Source organism: Oreochromis aureus, linkage group 13 (assembly GCF_013358895.1).
Source record: "Oreochromis aureus strain Israel breed Guangdong linkage group 13, ZZ_aureus, whole genome shotgun sequence".
In the NCBI taxonomy this organism is placed as follows: domain Eukaryota; kingdom Metazoa; phylum Chordata; class Actinopteri; order Cichliformes; family Cichlidae; genus Oreochromis; species Oreochromis aureus.
In genome coordinates this window covers 23,496,764-23,521,062 of record NC_052954.1, presented here as the reverse complement: position 1 = coordinate 23,521,062, position 24,299 = coordinate 23,496,764, and the positions used below count along the sequence as shown (strand labels likewise).

The window sequence follows — 24,299 nt, the reverse complement described above, 5'->3', positions numbered from 1 at the left end:
GTGGATTACTACATTGCCTGTCATATAGTGCTATTTTGATTTTGCCTCAGTCTTCTGCTTTATGCACCTTCTCTACCAAATAAAGCATCTTGTACACCATCCATATATAACATGTCTTTCAAAGTGTAGAAGGTAATATTAATGCAATCACTGAGAAAATACACTGGAGCTGTTTTTATACTCGATCAAGGTCTTTGCTATTGAACAGAACTGTGGCATAAAAACTACTTTTTATTAGGCGTCCTTTTCCTTGAATAGCTTGTACATAGTTCATCAAGTCTGGGTTGATAGTTAAAAATGATTTAGTCCTATAAATAATTTGCGACAACTCTCTCTTTTGTTATGTCTGTTACTATGACTGGTGAAAACGCTTTCTGTTGTCTGAATGACAAAAGAAGCACAAAGGACTTTCTGAGCATGTGTAGTGTTATGCACACAGGACACAAAAATAAAAGGGAAAGGCACATATAAGAGTTTTTGCTAAAGCTAATTTGTTCATCGTAATTTGAGAAATAGTGAACTGAAGAAAAATAGGCGTTAACCTATAAACTACATGTGGCTTAAACTGGAGATAACTGCAACACAATCAAACCCAAGAAAATGAAAACTAAGTTGGGTGCCTGAACGTCACCTTCCAGGAGGAGACACATCATTGAAGGAAACCAGCTTATACATGAGTTGAAGTAATTGACTTTATTAAATGGGAGGAGCTATTACCTAGAAACTGAAAAGAAAGAAGAAACAGGCAGGCCCAACAACCAGTACTGACTCAAGACCTAGGGTTGTCCTAGTATGCTGTGTGACTGCATGTCAGATAAGGCAACTGTGTTACAAACTGATCCACTTGTCAAGATCTGAGATCACGATTTGCTGATTAAAAATGGACCCATGTGACACTTGAGTTTGAGATGCAATAAACACATTTGCCCTTGCTATGAATTGTGTTTTAATGTCAAGGACTCTCTTCTGTCTTATTGCGTCACAAACACTTGGCGATGGTAATTTAAAAGCAGCCCCAGTCGACATGCTATTATGGAGCGCTTTGACGGCTTTTCTCGGTGAGGGTCATGCCGTTGACATGACAGACATACATAGGGTGCATGCATACAAGTCTCACGCACATTTTACCCACTGCTTTCTGGCAGCAAAGTAATAGATGTTGTTTGGCAGAAAGCTCTTACTTTGTACCATTTTGTGTCAATTATTTTGTCAAAGTCAGTGTCACAGGTTGGAAATGGTATGGAAGAAAAAAATGTTTGCGGGTATTGTGTTCACGTCAACGTTACAGTGATGGGATTTTGAGAAAAATGTTCCAATAACAGACTCCGGACTTACCAAATGTGGTTGGATTGGAGAAAGAAAAAAATTGCTCAAGATTTATCAGCTATGTTTTTGATCCAAATGTTATTCCTTCTTATCAGTGGCACTTTAACTTATCGAACCGTGAAGGTCTAAAACAATTTTCCACCATTTGGCACCTCTCAGCAGTAAAAGCTAATATCCCCGCTGTCTAGACTGTCTTCATTTCCTCTGCCCAGTTCTTTTTCTTTTCTCTACTGCACTGTTTACCCCATTTTTATTGTTGCTCCAGTTTTCGACATTCTACATGAGCAATACGTAGTTTCACAGGTGACACATATGGTAAAATTTTATACCATATCAGCGAAAGTCAGTAGACTCTCAACAAGTAGATTTTCCCTTACATTGTAACAAACTATTCCAGCATGTAGCACAGTTGTGTTTCTGGCACCTGAACCTTCCTTCTCTCTCAGATAGAATAAAGCTGGCCATGACCTGGAAGTGTTTATCCCGGCATGACTCATTAACCTGACACAGAGAGCATGGTGTTGGTGCAGGGGTGCGTAGTGTTGGCACAAACAACATCTTTTGCATTTGTGCACACACAGAGATTGTCCAGACGCGTGCATATGCAATCACCCCTGATTCTTTCCCCAGATCTATCACTGCCAGTTTTGTCTACACCCCCTCCCTTAGTGCTAATGAGTGAGGCCAGGTATAATTAAAAAGCTCCAAAAGTACCGCACAGCCTGTTTAGTTTTCTTTTTCTTTTAGAAAGAAAATACAAAAATACTTGCATCCACTAGAAGGCTGGATTTGACCGATTCAGAATACAAATGAAGGCTACAGTTTGTCATTGGTTGAGTGGCATGAATTTATAGAAGTGACAAACAGAAACACATTATGGCTAGTACTTAGCAGGGGAAGTGCAGCTGAAGTTTTAAATAGCAGACATTATATAAAAGCCTATTCAGTATTAAGATTAACTTTCCTTTATGAGCAGACAGTGGCTGCAGTCATATTCTTTTTGGCTGATTAGAGCGATATCACCATTTATAACCCAAATATGGTTAGATTTGCTTTTGCTGCTTATTAAGAATAATACAGTTGCTACATAACACTCAAAACCCTGCATTTCTGCACACATTTATAAAGTAGTTTACAGTGTTCAGTTTTTTTTTTTTTTTCAGGTTTATGGTGATGTTAGCATGACTCTAGGGATCCCCTGAATTCACCATGAAAATAGCATTTACGCTTTTTGTGAAATGAGCCTATTAGCATTTAGTTACGGAGCTACTAGCTCGGGTGTAGAATATATGTTTTATGAATAGGGGCTTGGTCAATATGCTAACGATAATGCTTTAAAATAGAAAGTCCAAAAACCAATAGGTGATCTCACAGTGGCTGTTTGCCTCTTTTATATAACATCTGTGCATACGTATTACCTTATCGCCCAAAGTTCCTCTAGAAAACATTACACTGGCTTTATTAGTAAATGATCTGCACTTCTGCAGTACCTTCTAACATTAGCAAGGTTCTGCAAATAAATAACACACTCATACACTTACACTCACCTGAGGAAGAAACTTGGAGTTCTATATTTTGCCCAAGGGAACATGACACAGGAAGCAACATTAAATCACCAGTTAATAGACAACATTGTCTAACTAAATTAATTTAGTTTTATCTTTTAAAAACCTCTAAACTGCCCAGATCTCTTGACATTTAGTCACATGCAGTGTTGGGTAAGTTACTTTAAATTAGTAACTTAGTTACATTACTAGTTACTTCTCTAAAAAAGTAACTCAGTTACTTCAAGTTACTCGTTACTTTCAAAGTAACTAGTTACTAGGGAAAGTAACTTTGGTTTTACTCAGAATTCTCTTGTTAATGTGTTGCTTCCGTAACTGGATACCCAGCCAGACTGCCAGTCTTCTAGCTTGCTTACTTGCCACAAGTGCACTGTGCCACCTACCAAGAGAAAGGAAAAAATAATGTGCACATTTCCACGAGAGAAATCCCACGCCTGGACCGTCGTTGACCGCCGCCATGATTCTAGCCTGCTTTTTACATCCAAGACAAAAACTGCAGTCGTGGTGCGTTTGATTGTACTCAGAACTTGGAAATTCTGCCTTCTGAATAGGAAGATGTAGGTAACACCAGACTGCAGATGAGCTGCATACAGAGCTGGACTGGGACAAAACAATCGTCCCGGCATTTTGACTAGAGACCGCCCACCATTATAGGAAAAATCATAAAGCCTTTGAATGAAAATAAACACTGTTGTCACAGTGATGTACACTGTTCTGATGGTATATATGTATCAATCTATCAATTGTTTGTTGTAAGACTCAGATAATTATTTTTAAAAGCGAGACATTTTAAATGAGAATAATAAAGAAAAGTATTTCCTTGTGCCCCCTTTCCCTGTTAATGCCCTACCTGGCCCCTGGCAACACTTTCCTAGACCCGCCCCTGCACAGTTACCAGCTGTCAGCTAAGTAGAAAAGGATCCTGGTGTTATTTGTCTCTCAGAAACAGTTCATAACTTCCTTCAACTCATTCATGTCACCTAAAAGGTAAACCTGTTTCTCCATCACCTGTTCAGCTCTGATGATTCAGTAAGGACATCTCCTGGTTTCATCTTCATGTTTCCTCTCACCAGATAACCAAACCGATATCATGACCAGCAGCTTTACAGCTGTGGCTCCAGCAAACATCAGCTGATACTAGAAATTAATATTAAATAAATTCTAACAACAGCTGATCAAGCTTTAAACGTGCTGCTGTTGTTTAACGCGACATCCGCTGGTTTCTTTCTGGCGCAAAGTGGGCGATAAACAAACGAGAGAAAAGCCGATCAGCTGATCATTGATCAGTTTCGTGATTGAAGTAGAAACAGGAGAGGAGAGAATGAGAGAAGAAGAGGCAGCTGTGCAGCTTCAGCTTTGTGTCTTTTTCATTGTAGCTGAAGTCCGGGACAAACTGTGTTCCTTTTCACCTCAGTACGAAACGCGAAATATTTTCTCTGAATACGAGACGATTCTGTTTTTACTGGACGGTTGGCAACTCTAATAATTAACCGTATGAACAAAATAAAGTTCAACATCAGTAACATAGCACCCACCCAGCTGTATAGAAACTCCGTCATGCTAGCTAGCACGCAGTACGAAAATGTCAGCATACCGAAAATAAACTCCACCTAAACTTGGTTTATATCTGACTCAGATAGACTGCAGGTCATAACTTCTTACCTGAAGTTCAGTTCACCTGACACGCGGACCGGCGGCCGCTTCGGTCTCTCCTCTTGCCTCCTTTTCCTTCATCCACCTGCTGGCCTCCACCACTTGCTAATGTTATTGAATCTGTGGAAGCTCCGCGATATCCACCACACGAAGTAACGAGTAACGAGCCTATCTAAATCCCAGTAACGAGTAACGCGTTCCTGGTTTTGGCATAATAACTAGTTACCGTGCTCGTTACCACAATAATAACGTAGTTACTGTAACGCGTTACTTAATTAGTCCCAACACTGGTCACATGATTAGAAAACACATGGAGCAGGGTATGTTAAAATTTTGTGCCAATTTAGGGAGTGGAATGATTTAGGGCTGCAAAGAAAAAAATTCCACATCAAACACTAGTTGGTGCTTGTGATCATATATTCTCATACGGTTCTTTTTAACCAATAGTAAGGTGGCTGTAAGATTCTTTGACACCAGCTGCACTTGTCAGTGTTAGAAAGGTCAAGAAATGAAATGCTCCAAGATGGTACAGTATGATATGATCTGTGGTTGAATGGAATGCATACTACTGCATAAAATGTTACCATGGTCCATCATTGATCTATGGGCTGTACTTTGAGAACACTGAACATAGACTATTCACATATTAAAGTCATGTTTAGACATGAACCAGTCAACCAGTGTGGGGCCGTGGTTACTGGAATGGAGTGATCAGAGCTCTGTAACCTCACCGATCATCCGTTGAGGGCCAGAGTTGAAGAGGTGTGTGGAGTTTATCTCGCTTACCGTCCACTGGCGTTGCTCCCCACTGGCTTAACGCTCCCACCTCTGGACCTCTGTCCTCTCCCTCTGACCCTCACTGCTGCTCCTCTATTCCATTTTCCTCCCAATAACAGCATGACAAATTGAGGCTGCCAGAAAACGATCTATCACTGTCCTACATCCCATCCTCCTCTGCCCTCTGTTGCCTCCTTTTCTCTTTCTCACTGTCTCACTTTCCCCTTATGTCCGTGTTACAGGACGGTCCTTTTTTCGCTCTTTGTATTTTTCCCAGCTTAATGGTTTGATGTTTCCCTCTACATGGACACTTTGTCTTGCCGCCCTTGCCTATTTCCCATAACCTCATCTCCTTTGCTTTTTTTCCCCTTATTGCACTGTATACTTTTATCTTTGTTGCCATTTCTCTTTGTGTGTTTATTCCCCTTCACCCTCCCTGCAAGCTTGTTTTGTTCACTAATATTCTCACTCTATTTGGTTTGTCATCTTTTTGTTAGGCACGCAGAGAGGTACATTATGGTATAAATTCATACACTTTTTAGCCTCCCTGTAGTATTATCAGTAACATGGAAATAATAAAAGGACAAGTGTAATAGAAAACAATTTTGGTAGCAGATTTATGTTTCAGTGTAAGCTTTGTTTTGTAGCCTTTTGAAACTCCAAAAAATAATTTTGCTCCCTGGCCCCTGGCTTGAACAGTTTGAGTGTCTGTGACTAAATTAAGCTGCTCCATGTGATTTTTTTTTTCCTCCATAATAAGTTGAGTGTTTATCATAAAGCATGGAGAGACTGTAGTGTGCAGAGAGAAAACGTTAATTGCTTTGCGAGACGAATAAATGCCACTATTTGACAGGTAAATAATGAATGGCTCCCTCTCTGTCCTTGATCATTTATTGGTACCTCCCCAGAGCCTATGTGAAACTCTGCAACGTTCAGTAACCGTGACTATGAAATATTCATGATGAGTTTGCCCATGCGTACAAAAGGTTACCTCCTACATCACAATACTAAGAAAGTAGTTTACTCCAAAAATAAAATCTAAACAAAACCCACTCTTCATGTATATATCTCATGGGAGAGCTGAATAATCAAGAGAAATGGTTGTATATCCAAACTGTGGTATTAAAATCGAAATCAGGGCAGTTGGCAAGCTCTTTACTTGATGGATAGTTATTACTTGCACAAGTATGAATCATCTGCTGAAGCTAAAGAGCTTTTCATAAATAATTTGCCATTTCATAAGTAATGCTGGAGAATTAAAATGGTGGTGTATTTGAGGTGATGGCTTATTTCTTCACATTAATAAACGTCAGAAGACTTTTTAAAACGTGGGAAAGGGCCTTCAAAGGGTAAATAACTTGAGAACTGTGTTACTGATGATGAAAGTGGAAAAAATTATTATAATGATAATAAGGAGACGTGATGAAAGCAACAATTGCAGCCTATCAATTTGAAGCGCTCTGGCTTCTGTAGCCTTTTTATTTATAATTTGCTTAGTAAATGGATCAAAATCTGGCAGTATTTTTCTGTGTTCACAATTCCAACAATTTGTTATTTTATTATTATTCAGTCCAGTTGTTGATGCATAGACACAACATTGGTTCATAGCTTAACAAAAAACTAAGCAAAAAAAACCCTTGAAGACCACTTTTTTAAAAAGTATTGCTCTTTGGAGGTAAATAATAAAGGAATGAGGGGTGGCTCAATACTTTTGCACAGTAGTGTATATCATGCACACCTCTTCAATTTATGCATTTTCATAGCAGCACCCAAAACACATTCTTGTCCTGACAGAGGGTGATAAAATTTGATTTATGTTTCAGATTGTGATTTATGTTTTGCATTATTGAAACAGTAAACCTCTTAGACAATTTTTATTACTTCTGAAGGGAGAATAGTTAATGTCATAAAAGGCACTCAGTGAAGTCTCATTTATCTAGTGACCTCCAGAGCTGTATACGACTCTTTTTTTCATTCTTACTCCTGTATTGTAAATCAGTTAGCAGCAGGATGAGAGTCCAAACCCAGCTGGTCAGAATTTGTTAAGTGCACTTTTATACTTCTAATAATTGTTTTCAGTGTGGAAAAATCATTTAAGCTATTTCAGTTCCTTTATTATTATTATTTTTTTTGCCAAACGCTTATGTAACTCATATTCTTGCTAAATTGGAACAGTGAAAACGCATACAGACAGTTACTTTGTCTGTATGCGTTAATAGCTTTATCACTCTGTATATTTATCTCCCTCCAGCATAATATGAGATGCAATTATACCAAAACCCTACAATATTGTCGGAAAGTTCTGTGTCTGTGAAATTGTTGCTGTGGGCTCAGGATTATTGCCCAATTCCCAAGTGGCAGACTCAAAATACAGTACGAGTTATAAGGGTAATTGCAAAGCCAACCACTTGGAAAACAAGTACTGTATTGGTACCCAGCACACAGCCTATCACAGTTCAAAAGCTCTGGAGAAAATGTTCAATTAAAGTACAGCCCCAGTGAAAAGAATATAAATATAAATGCTGGTCCGGGTATCCCCTTACCCCATTTCTTACCTGTTTTACGACTTACTTTTCCCTGTTTTCCTATTTACCTTTGACTCAAACCTCTATGAGTCAGTGTACAACATGTGCACATGCATATTCATGCTTTCCTTTGATGTCTCATTTTCAGGTCTGTGTTAACGCCCACATTCAAGATATGTCCATATACTGAAGCTCATATATGCATAAGTACTGTACATGGAGATATGCAGATGGTGTTATTCAAGATTCTGTTGAACAGGAAGCGCAATCATTTTTTTATGCAATATTCAATATGTTGTTTATGTATCACTAACTTTCTTTGTAAATTACTAGAATAATTTCATATAGCAAAAGTAATTAAGAAATGCTTCATGTTTAGTTAGTTTATCGTCAACATGCTATTTGATTGACACCTCGCTGTTATCATGGGTATTATGGATATTCCCCATATCATTCAATGAAGCTATTATTTCGGTAACAGGTCATCAGCATCTCGCTGCACAAACCTGTTCTCAGAAGAGCCTTTCCCGCAAGTCTGTGGGAGGCTGTGAGTGCTGCTGCAATTGCATTAGCGGATTTACTTTGCATCATGAGCACTGTGTGAAATGCTTAACTGATTTTGGCGTAAAAACCCAAAGAGCACTCTGGAGAGAATCACTGTAAATGCTAATCTCTGAAGGAGTACAGGGACACATTTTGAACTTTGATTTCATACTCTGCCTAGATTGTTGCTTTATTTGTTATGCCAACACTCTGTTGTTGTATTTAATTCAAGTGTAGTAAAGAATTGGAAAATTCACACTATCATGCCAACAAGTCTTCTGTAAAATTAAAGTTTGGACCTTGCTGCACGTTTACGACATGATTCGTTTGCTTCCATACATTTGACATTCTAAACTCATTCCCCCCAAGGAAGTGAACCGGTACTTTAATTTTACTTATTTATTTATTTATTTATTTTCATGTTTAATAACTCATAATGAGCATTTTTGTATGTAAGACTACACAGAGAAATCCAGGCAGGCAGGCACACAAACTGGCGTAACATGAAAGAGTTTCTGTGATGCTACATTCAAACATGGGCGGCATGACTGTTGTTGTAATTTTACCCCAAGCAGATGAAGAAAGTTCAGAGGTCTCCCAGACTTGACAGAAAGCAGAGTCATTTGTTGTCTCAAAACTGTCAGGATCAGAAAACCCCCATGGAGCAGAAAATTTAATCACAGTGCTACAGCGAGGCTGCTGAAAAGTAGTTACTATCCAAAACTACACAGTTTGGGTGGCATTTAAGTAAAGGTTTTCCTGCCCTTTCTACTTTTCAGAAGACTTGCCAAATGCAGTGGATTATAAAGATTTTGACAAGTATGAATTCTGCCTCGAAAGCCCTTCTTTCTGCTACTGTCACAGTCTTTCATTCCTTCAGTTTTCTCTTTTTTCACTCCTCTCATTCTCTGGGCAGTGCAGTGATTTGAGCTCATTAGTTGAACTCAAGATCAACTAAGAAAGTAATTTGTTGCTTTGCCTCCTGCAGAGTGCATCACATAAAAACTGTCTTATGAAAGCAGCTATAATTGGGCAATAGGGTTTTAAGAACTTCAGCGATATTCATTGTGACATTTGTCTAGTGTCATGTTCAGATGAAAAGTCTGCCCAAGAGCAGACGAGAAATCCTTAAACTATTTCTCTATGTACCTTTTACCTTTTCATTATCTGCATACACCAAACAGTCTCCATTACAAACAATATGCAGATCACCCCTCCACCCTCCCTGCGCACTTTGATCATTTTACAGATTCAAACACCCATACAATAATGCAAAAATAATAATAGCTATCCCTATTTTGTGTGTCCAACCAATGTGAACTTTTAAAAGCCTTTGGACATGAGTGGCATATTGTTTCATTAGAATTTTTCACTAAAAAGTAAGAATTGTTATGACTGATCACTCCAGGGATTTTTTTAAATTCTCAGTTTTTGAATAATAGCTTAAATATACTTAAGTAAAGTACATGTTGTAAGATAACAAAAAATTAAAGAACTTTACAGAAATGCCCTGGAGGCATCATCTAAGTGTTAAACAGAATGTGAAACAAACATAAAAAAAAATAGCAAAAACATATTAATTACAGTTTACATTGTAATATACTCCTGCAGCTTAGGAAGGGCCAGTGAAGCATGCAGCTAAGTCTGATGAGAGCTCCCTTGGATGGGTAGGGTTACGGTAGAGTTTGAGGCTGCAGGGTGTGTGGTGGGAGGATAGATGGATGAAGAGGAGAAAGTCTACTGTCCAGGATGCCCTGTAGAATATCCTCCAGATCCTTCTTTCAAACAGGCCTTTTCAGCCCTCTATTCAAAAAGCAGTAATTGCATCATTTTTCAAGGCCCTTGCCTCTGTCTGACTGTGAAGCTGGCCCCATTAATCAAACTAATGGAGAAGTAAGTGATTTCAAAATATAGGCTTTGATCATGCACCCCCTATCCTCTCCCACAGCTCCGCCTTCCCCTCAGCTTTGGGAACCCCTTTCCTCCCACTCTTCCATATCTTTCTTTTCTCATAGCCCTCCATGTGCACTTCACTACATACTGTATGAAAAGGGCTGTGTGAGTAAAAACTGAATTTTTATATTATACTTTTTTAGGTTTCTGTTAATGCATGTAAAAGCTTTGCTTTTGCACATTCTGGGATTGCTATGGGTCTCCAGCTTGATTAGAGTTGATTTTCAGTATAGGAGAGCACCAAACTGCATATATGAGGTTGTAGAAAATGGTCACTCTAAAATCATTCTGGCCTATTAACGGGCAAGTGTGTCCCAAAGAGTCACAGTTCAGACACATTTATTGATCCTGATGAGACGGATTAAATTAAAGTGCTCCTCAGGTGTATTGAAAAGCTTGTGCCAGCTACAAAGCAGCATAACCATTACTTGAGACCGCAACCAGAGCACAGTTGGAAATTAGATTCCTTTCTACCAAAAGTGTAAACCTCTGCTCAGAGAATACATCTCATTATGTCTTTGCTGCCATCATGGTGGTCTCAGGAAAATAAAAAAAAATGCATTTAGCACGCATTTGACTAATTTATTGTCTCTACAATTAGGAGTCCATTCAGACTTGGCTGTAATTGCCCCCAGAGTTTAGAGCACTGGCATTGAATGTCTATAAAGCTTTCATAAAAGAACCTGTAGCTCTGAACAAAAAAGAATACTGGCGTATGTGTTCACCTCAAACCATTGATGAGTACACAATGCTGAATAGTAAACAGTAAGAAACATGTCATTAGACAAGCATACATGATTCCCCTAACAGTATCGCTCAACATTGTTAGGAGATCATGTTGTCACTCGAGCATTCATGATTTATTTAAAGAGGTAATTAAAGCAAAACACACACAAGTCTAAGGAAAGTAAAGAGACTGTGTGCGTGCGTGTGTGTGTGGACATGTGTGGCAGGGCATGCATGGGAATGAATTTGGACACGGTACTGTGCAAAAATCTTGAGTTGCTCCTAATTTCTTTATATTTTTTTCAGGAAAATGAGCAGCAGCTGGAATTTCCAAACCAAAAATGTCAAATTTGAATTGGATCACTCCACAAGACCTGTTGCAACTGATCTTCAGTTCAGTTCTTGTGTAATTTGGCATATCTCAGCCTTTTCTCCTTGTTTGCGTCCTGCTGCCTCCTGCTGAGGCTTTGGTGAACAGGAGATAGATTCATCTCTCAGCTCCTCTGTCAGGTCTTTGCTGGGTATTTTTTCCATCTGCTACTGTAATATCTATCTGTCCAGTTTCCTCACAGTAGTGTACTGCCATGCTATATCTCTGTGAAGGTTCTCAGTCATCCAGGTCATCGTAGTCAAAGGAGTTTGCGAAGAAAAGCGTCTGGACTTCTTTAAGTTGCTTGAAGACGTTTCACCTCTCATAATCACATCTATGTCCACTGTGAGTGACCATCTTTGAACAGAGGCGGTGGTTTACGACACCAACTGTCTGCCATCTATAATCCAGTTTTGAGTTCCCTCCCCAGACGCCTTAACGCCCACTCACATCCTGGGCCATCTGACCTCAGGAATTCACATAACAAGGTGGGGCCAGGTTTCACATGAGCTCACCCGAAACCCTGGCTGATTAGGTCCCACACCCGCTTTCACACCTTGGCTCATGTGATTAGAGGATCACCAGGGGTCCTTTGTCCCTCTTTGGGGATACTCCCACTGGGTTTAAATCTGGGACTCTCGGCCATTTGACCTTAGAACTGAAGAAGCTTCTCGGATGAGAGGTGAAACGTCTTCAAGCAACTTAAAGAAGTCCAGACGCTTTTCTTCGCAAACTCCTTTGACTACTGCCATGCTAGCAAAGAGGTTGGTTAATGATATTCATGAAGTATCCATGCTTTTACCAACATAGTTGTTCAAATTTCATTTCTGTCCTTGTCTTTACTGGGCAGCTAGCTCTCAGTGTTTTTGTTTTGTTCTGTTTTTAAGTTTTCATTATGTCAAAATGTAAACTTTCACACTCCCGCTCTCCTCAAGGCATCTTCTTTCTCTTGGAGATGCCACTTTGTTCTAGACTAAGTGATGAGTTTCATGTACATCTTTGACCCGGCTAACCTCTCACAATTAACTCTCTTGCTCCCTCTTTTTTATTTGTCTGCCCACTTATCGTGCTTGCTTGTACCTAATCAGGCAGAGTTTGCTGTATAACAGCAGTCTGCTTACCATGACCTCTGACTCTAACCAGCATGAAGAAGTCCTTGATTATTCAGAAGAGGAGGGAAACAGCATACATCAGGAATATTGCAGTAATTTACAAGTGTTCCTTTTAGTGAGATTTTTAGGAGAAAACAAAGCATCAACACCACCTTTTTCATAGTGGTGGTGGCCATATTTGGGCCACAAAAATATTAGGGTGACACACCAAAAACAGAACAGTGCAGGGGCACAGCGGAGGGGAGTGGGTGACGACGGGAAATTGTGAGGGACACAATGCGAATGACAAAAATTGTATATGCAGAAATAAATAACAAGTTAATGTTTCAGTGTATTGTATGGTGTCTTCATCTCTCTTGTGCTCATGTTTATTAAAATTATTACCAACATAGGACAGTCACTGGGGGGTCCAGCACATTTTGGGGGGTGTCCAGAGCCCCTCCTGGCCCACCCTTGTGGCACCCCTGGTTATGGTCTCTACTCTGGTATCATCATCTTTTCATTTTTTATTATCAGGTTGTTTTTTCTGTCTTTTCACTTCAAAGTATTCCTATTTACTGCACTGTGGATTTGAAATAGCATTAGCTCACACTTTTATATTAAGAGACTGACGTAAGTCAAAACGTTGCAGCTATGCACTCTATTAAAAACCCTGCAGGCACCATAACAACACCCATTACTGTGCAAAGTACTGTTTTTAAACCTCAATTTTAGATTCATGGCAAGATTTACAGAAGCCATCAATAGATGAAAAAGCAGAGAAGTTCTCAGCTAATGCTAGCAAGCTTGGTTAGTGGAGTGTATCCATAGACTGAATGGAAGCATTACACAGACACCCACTTACTACTGCTGCTCTATTACTAATATGCTAAAGAACTAAAACAATGTTGCTCAGCAAAACTGAAGCAACGACTTCTTGAACAGGTTATATTGCCCAGCATTTATTATATAAATGCATTACAAAGCACAGCAGTCCCTTAACTGACTCTAATTAGCTGAGGTGAAGCCCAGCCTTTGTCTGTATCCAGCTGTCAGTCAAAGCCAGCACACGTCTAATAATGCAAACTTTAGGTGTTAATGAAATTTAAAGAGCGGGTAAAAATTTTTCAATTTTAAAAATTGTACCTGCGTCTCACATTAACTATTGCCGATCAGCAGTACTTTATGCGGAACACAGGAATATTTAAATCCAGAACAACTAGTGCCTCACATCAAGAGAACCACATCTGTTATTTTTCACAAAAGAGTAAAAGCAATCCATATTTGCATTTTCATTTGTGGGATTCAGAGGTTTTAATCTTGAAAAGCAGATTTATTATGCATGTGCGTATCTCATATTCTTTAGGCAAGCATTGTAATATTTCTCTATCAAGATGTGTGATTATTTGCAACAATAATGTATTGTTGGCAAATTTAAAAAATATATATATTATCTAGAAATAATGGCTTTTCAGAGGAGTCTTATACAATACCACAGGTGGGAAAGCTACATTCAGAAATAGTTTGTGACAGTAAACAGAATAATAACTAGCACATGCTTTATTTTCTATGAAATAATAAGCTCAAAATTAGCATATGAACTTTAAAACTCTATTTTAAAAGGATTTCGTTAACTCCAGTAATTCCTTCCCACATATACTCTTTTTCCTTAAGGCAAGTCTCTAGAATTACTGTAAGTGTGCAGACCACAAAAGGAGAGACTCAGAGTAGTGAAAAAAATAAGGTGCATGATATGCTCCACAGTCTTGTGTGACTCACTGTTCTTTTCATTACATCCTGACTAAGCTGTCATATCTTTTATAACACCTTTTTTTTCTCTGATTTCTCACCTAACCCTTGTTTTCACTCTTCTCTCCTGGCAGTCATCTACGAACTATGACTTTGAGGCATTTTCAGCAGTATAGTATGAGAGTGTACCCCAGAGCAGAGATTACAGCAGTGTGTGTGTGAAGTCTGAATGTGCCTTGTTGTTCTTACCTGGTGGGCAGAGTTTCTTTAGAGGCACTGTGAGAAACAAGTCCACAGTACCTGAAGGGACTGAAAGGTTTTGAGAGACATACATGTCAGTTTGTCATGCAAGGTCACTGACATGGGTGTCATGTAGGGGTACTACATTGTAGTAGTCCTTTGTGAAAACTGTGTAACTGTACTTAATGCTCCACAGGAGCCCATATGCAACTGTCTTATGTAATCAAAGCAGTTTATGACTGGATACACTAAATGGAGCAATAAGGTCACGGCTTCCCAAATCAGCTTTCATGTAGAACAAAACAGATGGAAGTGTCATTGACTTGACTCTGTGCACCGAACTGCTTCTAAAAGTTTCAGAGATGTGTGTAGCTTTTGCAAAAGTCTCAGGCCACCCATCAGTTCTCTATACTTTGCTAGGAAAAAGGGACATATTTACATTGATTTATTAAAATGTGCAAACATAAATGTAAATACAGTAGATAAGGCAGAAAAAGAGTTTGTACACCTCCAGGCTTCTGGAGGGACATTCTACACCTCTTATTTGGATGTTGGCTGCCTTTTGTTGCATTCTGTGTCACACACTGCTTCAGTATTGTTGGGGTCTGGGCTCTGCAGATACCAATCCATGGATGACAGTGTCTGACTGTGTTTTTTCTATGCAGGTAGGCTTTTACTACAGTAAAAGTGCTGCCGTGTCTTTGTGATCATTGTTGAAAAAATTGAGCCGTTTCCAGTTGGGCGCTTTTCAGATTTTATTGCGTGATGGGTTAAAATCTGCTGTTATTTTTTCATACAGAGCATGAAAGACCATGTGTTTTACAAATGACTGTAGAAAGTCACTCTTGTAGCCCTCTAAAGATGACACTGTAGAAAGTATTTTTTAGGCCTGCGTCTTCTTCTTTTATCCTCCACTTCTCCGGTTTCCTTAGATATGTTAAGAGCATACCATAAAAGCAAAGTTTCAACTAACAGCTCTTTAGGAAGAGCGTGTTTGTGTAAAAGTGCTATCACATACCTGTCTAAGTGTGTTTTATACAATCAATTATTCGCATTTATGGAAAAGGCTTCTAGTAACACCCGTAGACACCATTTAAAATGGGTTCTTTGCTAAGTTGTCTATTATGTGTAGACTTGGCTGTCCCTTGAGTTATGAGCCTTTTTTATCCTTGGATAAGTCATAAAATAGTTCTGCTGGAGAACTGATGCTCAATACCACTTTAAAAAATTACAAAAAGTCTGGCTCCTTGAAAGAAAAATATAAAGAAAATGAGGAGTGTCTCACTTTTATTTTCACAGTATGTACCCATCCTGTCTTGAATCCAAGTTTGACTAAAAGGACAGCTTAAATATTAATGTTTCCCAAAAACGCTTACCTTTCTGTTGCGAGGTGTTTTGAAGGTGTGAAGTTCAGTGTGAAAGTAAAGTTCTGTTCACTTACTTGAAGCTAATGGCCTGGAATGGTACAAAGTGCTCTTATGGAAAATGGTTATTGTATTTCACTTAGTTCAAATCACTCAACTAATGTAAGATAATGGTAGCATGCATTATTCAGATGCACTTCTAATCCTTTGTCCCATGAATTCCAGATTTTAATTTTGGATTTGGCCTATCTGCCTCATTTTAATTCCTGGCCTTGCTTGTTTCAGGTCACCTGCTGAGCTTTCCTCCACCCCATATCACAGGTGTGTTAATTTTCATCCTTGATGATTCACTTGACAAATTGCACTCAAGAGCATCAAAGAGCTGCTTCAATCCTGCAGAAACTTTGAAAATTAAACCAAAAGATCTCAGAGTTGTTACATAAAGATGTCAGCCGTGACATCCATTCATCAAAGTGACTATTTGTTTTCTGGAACATCAATATTCTGTGTAATATTGTCCTTCAGGTTTACACTATGTTAATAAACGTCTTTACACTCTGTATAGTGCTACATTTGTGCTTCTGCGTGTAAATACCGAATATAGTTTGTGTTACATTTTACAGTACTGTGATTGTATATCTGCATGCCCTTGTGTTGCAACTGCAGTCACAGATGAACAAAACAATTTTTGGTGAGGTAATCACTTTCCTCTGTGTTAATTATCCTTGGTTATCACATCTATCAGCTACGCAATAAAAATTCAATTGCAAATATCATCAAAGATCCACAACATAAATTTCCCCCAGGTGCGGAGGTTTAGTTTATGTTCGGTGCTTCCCCAAGGGCACCCTGCAGAATTGCAAAGTAATTTATCCTGTACCAAGATGTATCATTCAGAAAGTGTACTTTAAAATATGAAGTGTGATCTTGTCTTGCTTTCCTTGCAATCCCCGACACTTTCTTTGGCTATGAAATGCACGAGGTTAAGCGTCTATGTGACTCACTAAAATGTTATGTTTAAAAGTTGAGTAATTTGGAGATGATTTATAAGCTAGGGTTTGTGATTCAGTAGAATTTAATTATAGTATATTCTCTAGTTAAGCAATCAGTTTGGTTGTAAAAGTAATTTTAAACAATCTGCAGTCTTTGCTGTGATTTTATTTCTCTACTTTTAATACTTTATTCAGCTTTTTGTGCATTTGAAAAGTCTGTAACTTCATCCAAGTCAAAAACCCATACCAAGGAGCGTTATTGTGCCAGACACTGCACAAGAACTGGCTGACTTGTGTTGTTGGAGTTCAGCCTTTTCTTATGTTCCTAATTTATGCCACCATGGAACACATTTGCATAATGGCCACCTAGCGGCTAGTTTGGCATGCCCTCAAATAATGCTAATTGAAGCTGAGAAGAGTTTGGTTAATGATATTGTTATGTGAAGAAGATGCTATTCTCTTCAGTGCGATTAGAAATTCACTTTGTATATTTTCCAAAAAAAAAGACAAAGTGAATTATAAGTATTCTAAATGAATTTTTACCACCACTTCTCTTCATTTTACAATGAGATATTTTCTGATCTGAGCACAATTCAGTGCTGACAATCTTATCAATCAGGGTTTTTATTTCAGGAGGACCCTTTCAGAGAAAGACAGGGTCTCCATCTAAATGAGGGAGTTTAAAGACTCTTTTTTTCCTAAATCTTCTAGGATTTTAACCAGTTCTACTCAAGCCACAAAATACAAAGACATCACACTGCTTGAAAAATAGTAACTGCTCCTTCACCTTTAAGGTTCTTAAAGCTTCACTGAAATCTTTCACTCAGGAGGTTCTTCAGCCTGCTATGCTATTCATAAAATGTCACACTGAGTTTTAATCCTTTTAGTGACTCTTGGAAATTCCCCTCACAACATTACAGCTCACAGTTACTCCAGCAGCTTATAGAGGGAATACACCACAGGGGAAGTTGAAGACCACTTCAGAGTTGGGATTCCAGCAAACGAGTGTGGCATCTCTCACTAAGAAATCCTGTTGCTTTTCAATATAAGTTATGTGATATTAATGCCAATCTCCCAATTTTCAAAGAACATTACCACTGATTACTGATTCTGCCTATTTTTCTGTATTTTAAAACATTCTATGACCGAACATGACGACTGAAATGTACGCTTTATTGCTGCTATGTGCAGTTCCTCTAATTTTATTTTATTTACCAAGGCTAATGTACCAACTGGTGAGTCACCTAGTGAGGACATTAGCTATTCCACTCATGTCTAGCGTAAGGCGTGGGAAGCTAACCACATGCAGAGGGAAGCTAGCAGCCTTAGTGCTATGGCAGATGGGAGTCATGATTTGTTTTTAATGCGACACACGTGTGCCAACTCCTTAGAAGGACCACCTGGTCTCAAAAACTCTGGGACTGCAGGGTCAGAAGAAATTTGTCCAGGCGTTGTGGTATCACTAAAGACTATGGGACAATAGCTTGTATCTTTTAAGCATTACTTTATAATAAGAAGGTAGTGAGGAATGCATGCACGTGTGTAGTCATGAGTAGTTTGAATGTGTCTATACTTGTATACTGAGGGCAGTTGGCACCTTTTTGTTCAATGCTCTGTCGATGGAGCAGATTAAGTGGTCTGAAGGTGTGTTTCCACAGCAACAGTTGCAAGGCTGAGCTCAGAGGGACTATTTTGAATCTTTTATGACAGACCTCATTATGCCTTTCTGGCTTCTTTGTGAGACCCTAATACAGGAAGAGCACAGAAGGTGGGACTGCTACCAAAACCTTTCATTGTTCACCCTCTTAAAATCATGACCAAATGCTAAGACCTGGTGAATGGTATCCACTTAAAAATACCAGAAACAGTTGCCCCCTGCCGAACCTTAAAACTGTGGTGAATTGCTTATAATACAAAAAAAAAAATATTTATTTTGGAACCCACATATTAAGCAGCAAGAAAAGATGGGCCAAAAGAAATAAATGGCAAACCAAGACTTCATTTAGCATGGCTACATGAGCTAATTTGCATGGTTATGGAAGATGCAACCCTCTGGGTGATGTGAGATCATTAGCTGGACCACATCTCTGGATGGTCAGCCTCATGTTGTGATTCTCAATGACATTCACATGCAACAGTTCAGCTATAATACATGTATTTCACAACCAATTTGATTCTTTTGTTTTAACTAATGAATGCATGACTAAATTTCTTTTTTCTTCATGCATCGAATTAGACAGCTCACCAGAAAAGGGTTAAAGCTCTGCAGCAGAAATAACAGTCACAAAGTGACACCGGATTACTTTTTAGCCAGTTCAGTTTCAGCTCTCAAATCCTGCAGTCTGAGCATTGTTTGCCTCAGTTTCTGGGTCAATGTTGTCCTTGTGAATTCAGAATTTTCAATAATGCAACAATAATATTTGGGCTCATGACTCTGTAAATAAATCACCACATGGCTTCAGAGGAGTCAGAGCCAGTTAGAATTTCAATTAATGCTGATGCTTACTTCTGTTTATTCTCTATACAGTTCAGAGTTGTGGTGATCAGGATAGCCTGAGATTCCATTTAGGAAAGTTTGTGGTTGGAGAGATCCATGAGTCTGTAGATATAAATGTTATTGTTGCAGGTGGGCGGACTGATAATTATATAAATGACTACGGCGTGAATCTTATTTGCTTTATTTTATGGTACATACTGTAACAATGTGATGTGTCATTAAACTAAAACAGAAATTGGTATCGCTTTGTGATTCTTATTCATTTTAAATTGTCAGACTGTAGTTAAATGCTTCAGCAACACTGAATTTTGATGATCGAGCCAAACTGTAGAGGATCTACTTCACTCAAAATGTCTATATACTGCAATTGTAGCAAAGAGCTGAAGTGATTATTACAGAAAGAAAATGTGGTTTCTACAAGAATTCTATCATTTTTTCCTTTTTACTCCTAATTTTATTTTAGGGCAGCATATTTTTTTGCAACTTAAGTGACAAACACAGCTGTTGGAATTATTGCTGTAAAATAAAGAGAACAGTACTCATGTTAAAAGCAAACAGTGGATTATCGCAAGTCACACATTTTTTAAGCTCCAATGACAGTTTTCTTATCTTACTTTATTTTTAACAATTGTGACGCAGGTTGTTATAGATATAATTTAATCTGCACAAATGTTTTGATTGTTTGATTGTTATTGTTGATATTAATTGTTTTCATTTCCCAATCCTGAAATATCTAATAAGATTGAGTGGATAGTACTGGCTTTGTTAGCATCAGACAAAGAGCAGTAGGTAAACAAAAACACAATCAAATGCGTATTTAATGTTTGTCTTAACATAGTGTTTATCCATGTCATTGTCATGGACAGTCTGTGAATACAATTCATTAGCAGAAACTACAGCCTTCAAAATTATTTTAAAACTGAACACCATTTAGGATTAGTATCAGCAAAATCTTAATATTAGAACTTTTATGAAGATATTGTGTATTATATGTGATTTATGTTGTATTTGAAAGTGTTACTTTTATGGAGTTATGCATAATAATCAGGCAGCTGAGTGTGCGATTCAGATTGGCTTTTAAAATATGATTTTTGTGACGCAACAAATAATCACACTGAATGAGTTTACACTGAGCACTCTGACATTCAGGAGATTTATCCTCAATCTGATCCTTACTCAAACCACCACCAACCCTCCCCACCTATTTTCACATCCTTCTAACTGCAGTTCCTGTCAATCCCTTTTCGGCTGTCACGGTTTTAAATTGGAGTTGGCATTCTCTGACTGCCTTTGTGGCATTGCTACTGTATAAGAACATGCCTGGGGTACTCTGCATCTCTGATTAGAGATCTTACGATGCAAGGCATTGGCGGTATCAATAGAATACTCCTTAGATGTCACTCAAGGCTTTTGTCTGTGCCTCCTCCTCCAAAACCCCATTTCTCTCCAGAGTTTCACTGTTACATCATCTTCTGAAGTGAATAGAAAGAAAGAAAACACAAAGCTAAAATTACTCTGCTTGGATGTTGATAACATTTAGGGTTTCAAATGGATTTTTAGGCTTTGGTATGATAAATTCCAAGCAAAGTGGAAAGCCCTTTCGTAGTTCAACTGAAATAAGACTACATGCGATTTGAAAAAGGGGCTGATTAGACAAAATAATGTAGGGATTTTACTTGGACCCAAGGTGCTCTTGTTTTTAGGAGATAAAGGTTTTGAATCCTAATGAGCAACTCTCTTCAGGATTTCTGAGACCCCAAGTTCTTGCACGCCTTGATTCATGTTTTAAAACGATAGACTGCCTGAACTGTCACTCGTAAATGGAGATACAAAACAAAACAACTAATGAACTTTGATTCTTAATTTAGTTTCCTGTTAAACATAGTTGCATCAGTTGACATTTAACAACACTCATCATTCTCGCATTTTCCTCACTTAGATAACGCTGATGAAAAACGGCAGCAATAACAAGCAATGACATCTCACAGTATGTCTACACAGTTGTGTTCATCACATACGTACAGAAACGGGGTTAAACATCAGCTTGCAAACATCATTTAGCATAACGAGGGTTTGTGTCTTAAGTTGTAAGTGCAGTATTGTGCTGTGAACTGATGGTGAACCTCTCAAGTGTAGGGTTCTGTTGTGCCCAGGGCTTCAACAAAACACTGCATCGCAGCTGGTACACATTAACTAACCCATACTACACACTTGACTCTCTTTTCACCATTATAGCATCTGACAGACTTTGTCTGGAACAACGAATGCACTTCAAGGAGCTGTCGACTCTCTTGAATGTAAAGGCTATTCTTCAAGGCAGACAATAGTTATCATTGTCAGATTTTATTTAGGGCCAAAGCATCATTATCATGATTTGAATGAATATCATACAGAGTACAAGAATGTGGTGTGTGTGTGTGTGTGTGTGTGTGTGTGTGTGTGTGTGTGTGTGTGTGTGTGTGTGTGTGTGTGTGTGTGCGCATGTTTTTTTAAGCATTTAACCTTGAGATCAACACTGATTTGTGTGTCTTCGCTAATGTTTTATTGATGATGAAGTTATTGTAGAAGTTATACTGAAGTTGTTTCTCTTTACAAATTAGACTGCCCTTCTCTTTTGTGAAGTGATGGTTCAAATTTTATGTATTATATGTAATATCCATGTAAAAACAACAATAATAGTTCATTCGAGCCATTTAAAAAAAAATGCTGCTAAGATACTAAAACTCATTGAAACCTTTTCACATAAACATTTATTTTAAAGTTATTTTTTTCAGAAATAACACTATTCAGGGTTTATTTTCAAAATCTCCATACCTTAGTTCAAAAATATACACGCAATCTCAGCTTTGTATTTGTATGCTTTGTATGCTTTTCATTTTTGTAATCTAATGCGGTCCCATCGGCTCAACCTTGAACACTGTACAGTAGCTTTGTCTTCAGATGTTGCTTTGTTCCACAAATGCGATCTACTACACAGCACACGCACACATACCCTCCACTGTTTTGCCTGAAGGTTTTGCAACACAATAGAAAGCATTTCCTTTTTTCTGCCCTCATCACCATCGTGTGAAATGTGTAATTAGAAAACTGTACCAACCTTCTTTATGTTTATAACTATAAAGAGTTTAATTCTTGATCCTCATTTAGTCCCATTTAATGTGCACAGTGTCCAATAGTAACAAGCTTCTTTTTTTCCCAACGATCTGAATTGTCTTGATCTGAATATTAAATTGTCAGTGACCAGCACGTCTACAGTAAACAGGGTAAAGTTTACCATTTTATCTGTGAAAATATGAACATTTTGGAGGAAAAACCTTCATATATGTTGTCAAACAGGAAACTAAACACTTAAAGTGATTAGAAGCACTATTTTCCTACATAAATCCCCAGTGGACCATTGCACCCACCATATGTCTGGTGTTTTGTAGCATTCATTGATAATGTTGGCATACCCATTTGGATTTCAAGGTAATTTCTTAAGGCATGTGGCCCCACTTTTTCATTTTAAGTATTTTAGTCATGGAGGTAAATATTTCTTGTGTGCTGGTATGGTCCTCTTACAGTCTGATGAGATCAATTTGGCAATGAGAGGAACATTAAAATAAAATCATGAGTCTTCCAAGGTTTTAAGATTGATTAGCAGCTTTTGATGCTGTACACTGTGCCGCCTATTATTGATGAGCATGGTGTTGTTTAGTAAAACCACAGGGCTCAATCTTTTATATGTTCAAGCATCGGTCTTCTGCTTTAAAAACTAATGACATCAATTGGCATAGAAGAGCATACAGTGATATGTCGAGCAAGACAGATGTGCTCGGACTTGTGACCGATGGAGGAACTTCATTATTCATAAGAAGGGTCATTTTCATCTTTCTCAGAGATTTTAGGTGTTTCTTTGTTCTTACATACACTTCACTAACCACAGGTTACAGTTTCCTTGTGCTCTAACTACCTTAACAGCAGTCTTCCTTGCTGTGTATATGGGTTACTCCATTTAGACTTCAGGCAGAGAACGTATTGTTGTGACTGCAGAGCAGCAGGGTAAGAGGAAAGATTAATACATGGAGACGTGCGCCCTTGTATTCAGCTGATTCCATTCAGTGTGAATAAAATGGAAAAAGTCACAAAGCAACCATTACGCATCGAAGCTAAATAAGGTTTCTACCATACTGTTGTACTGTGGCAAAAAGCTGTGTGCTTTCAATGCAGCATCTGCCCTTTTGGAAAATCAGCATAGCTTCAAAATAAATGAGAAAAACTGTGGCTCCATCTAAGTAAAATACATAACGAGAATATGATATTTGAAATTGTTTATTGGTTGTCTTTCTGTCTGAGCATTAACACGACATTACATATGATACTTACATCATTATTCGCTCAACTCATTACCCCTCTAGTCTCCCTTTGGTGCCACAAGATCTCATGGTAATGCATTTCTATCCAACAATGGCACCTACTTCCACAAGCTCCCTTTTTTGTGTCATTATTGTGTTTTAAAAGGGAAGGTGAAATTATTATGGCAATTGAAAGAGGTCCCATTGCAGTGGGCAAATTATGTGCATTTGTACTGCAGGCTTTATTCTCACATCCAATGTAAAAATACAGCACAGCGCTATTTAAAAAGCTTGGTTGCTCCAATGTGCTACAGGTTGTGTGGTTTAGTTGTATTCTGTGCACACTGGACCTGCAGCCTCTGTGTCTGAGGATGTCTTGATTTACAAATTAAGCTCCAGAGACACCTGAGAAGAGACTTACATGGACTACTGTGTGATCTCAATGAATTTGTGCACTTGGTTCCTCAATTGTCTTCCTCTCTCTGTTTCTCCTCTCTCTTTCTCCTTTAATTTATCACTGCAGGCTGTGGAAACCAACCTGGCATCCAAGGACAGCCACTGGGTCTATGCCAATGAGGTGAGCCCAAAACACAC

General features: G+C 38.4%; 1 protein-coding gene across 1 annotated transcript in view; it reads left to right on the top strand.

Moving 5' to 3' along the window:
* grid1a (glutamate receptor, ionotropic, delta 1a) overlaps positions 1–24,299 on the top strand; it is a 252,043-nt gene that overhangs the window by 181,715 nt on the left and 46,029 nt on the right. The window contains exon 5 of the mRNA XM_039621614.1: positions 24,229–24,282. Coding sequence (XP_039477548.1) covers positions 24,229–24,282 — 54 coding nt within the window. The remainder of the gene's footprint in view (positions 1–24,228; positions 24,283–24,299) is intronic.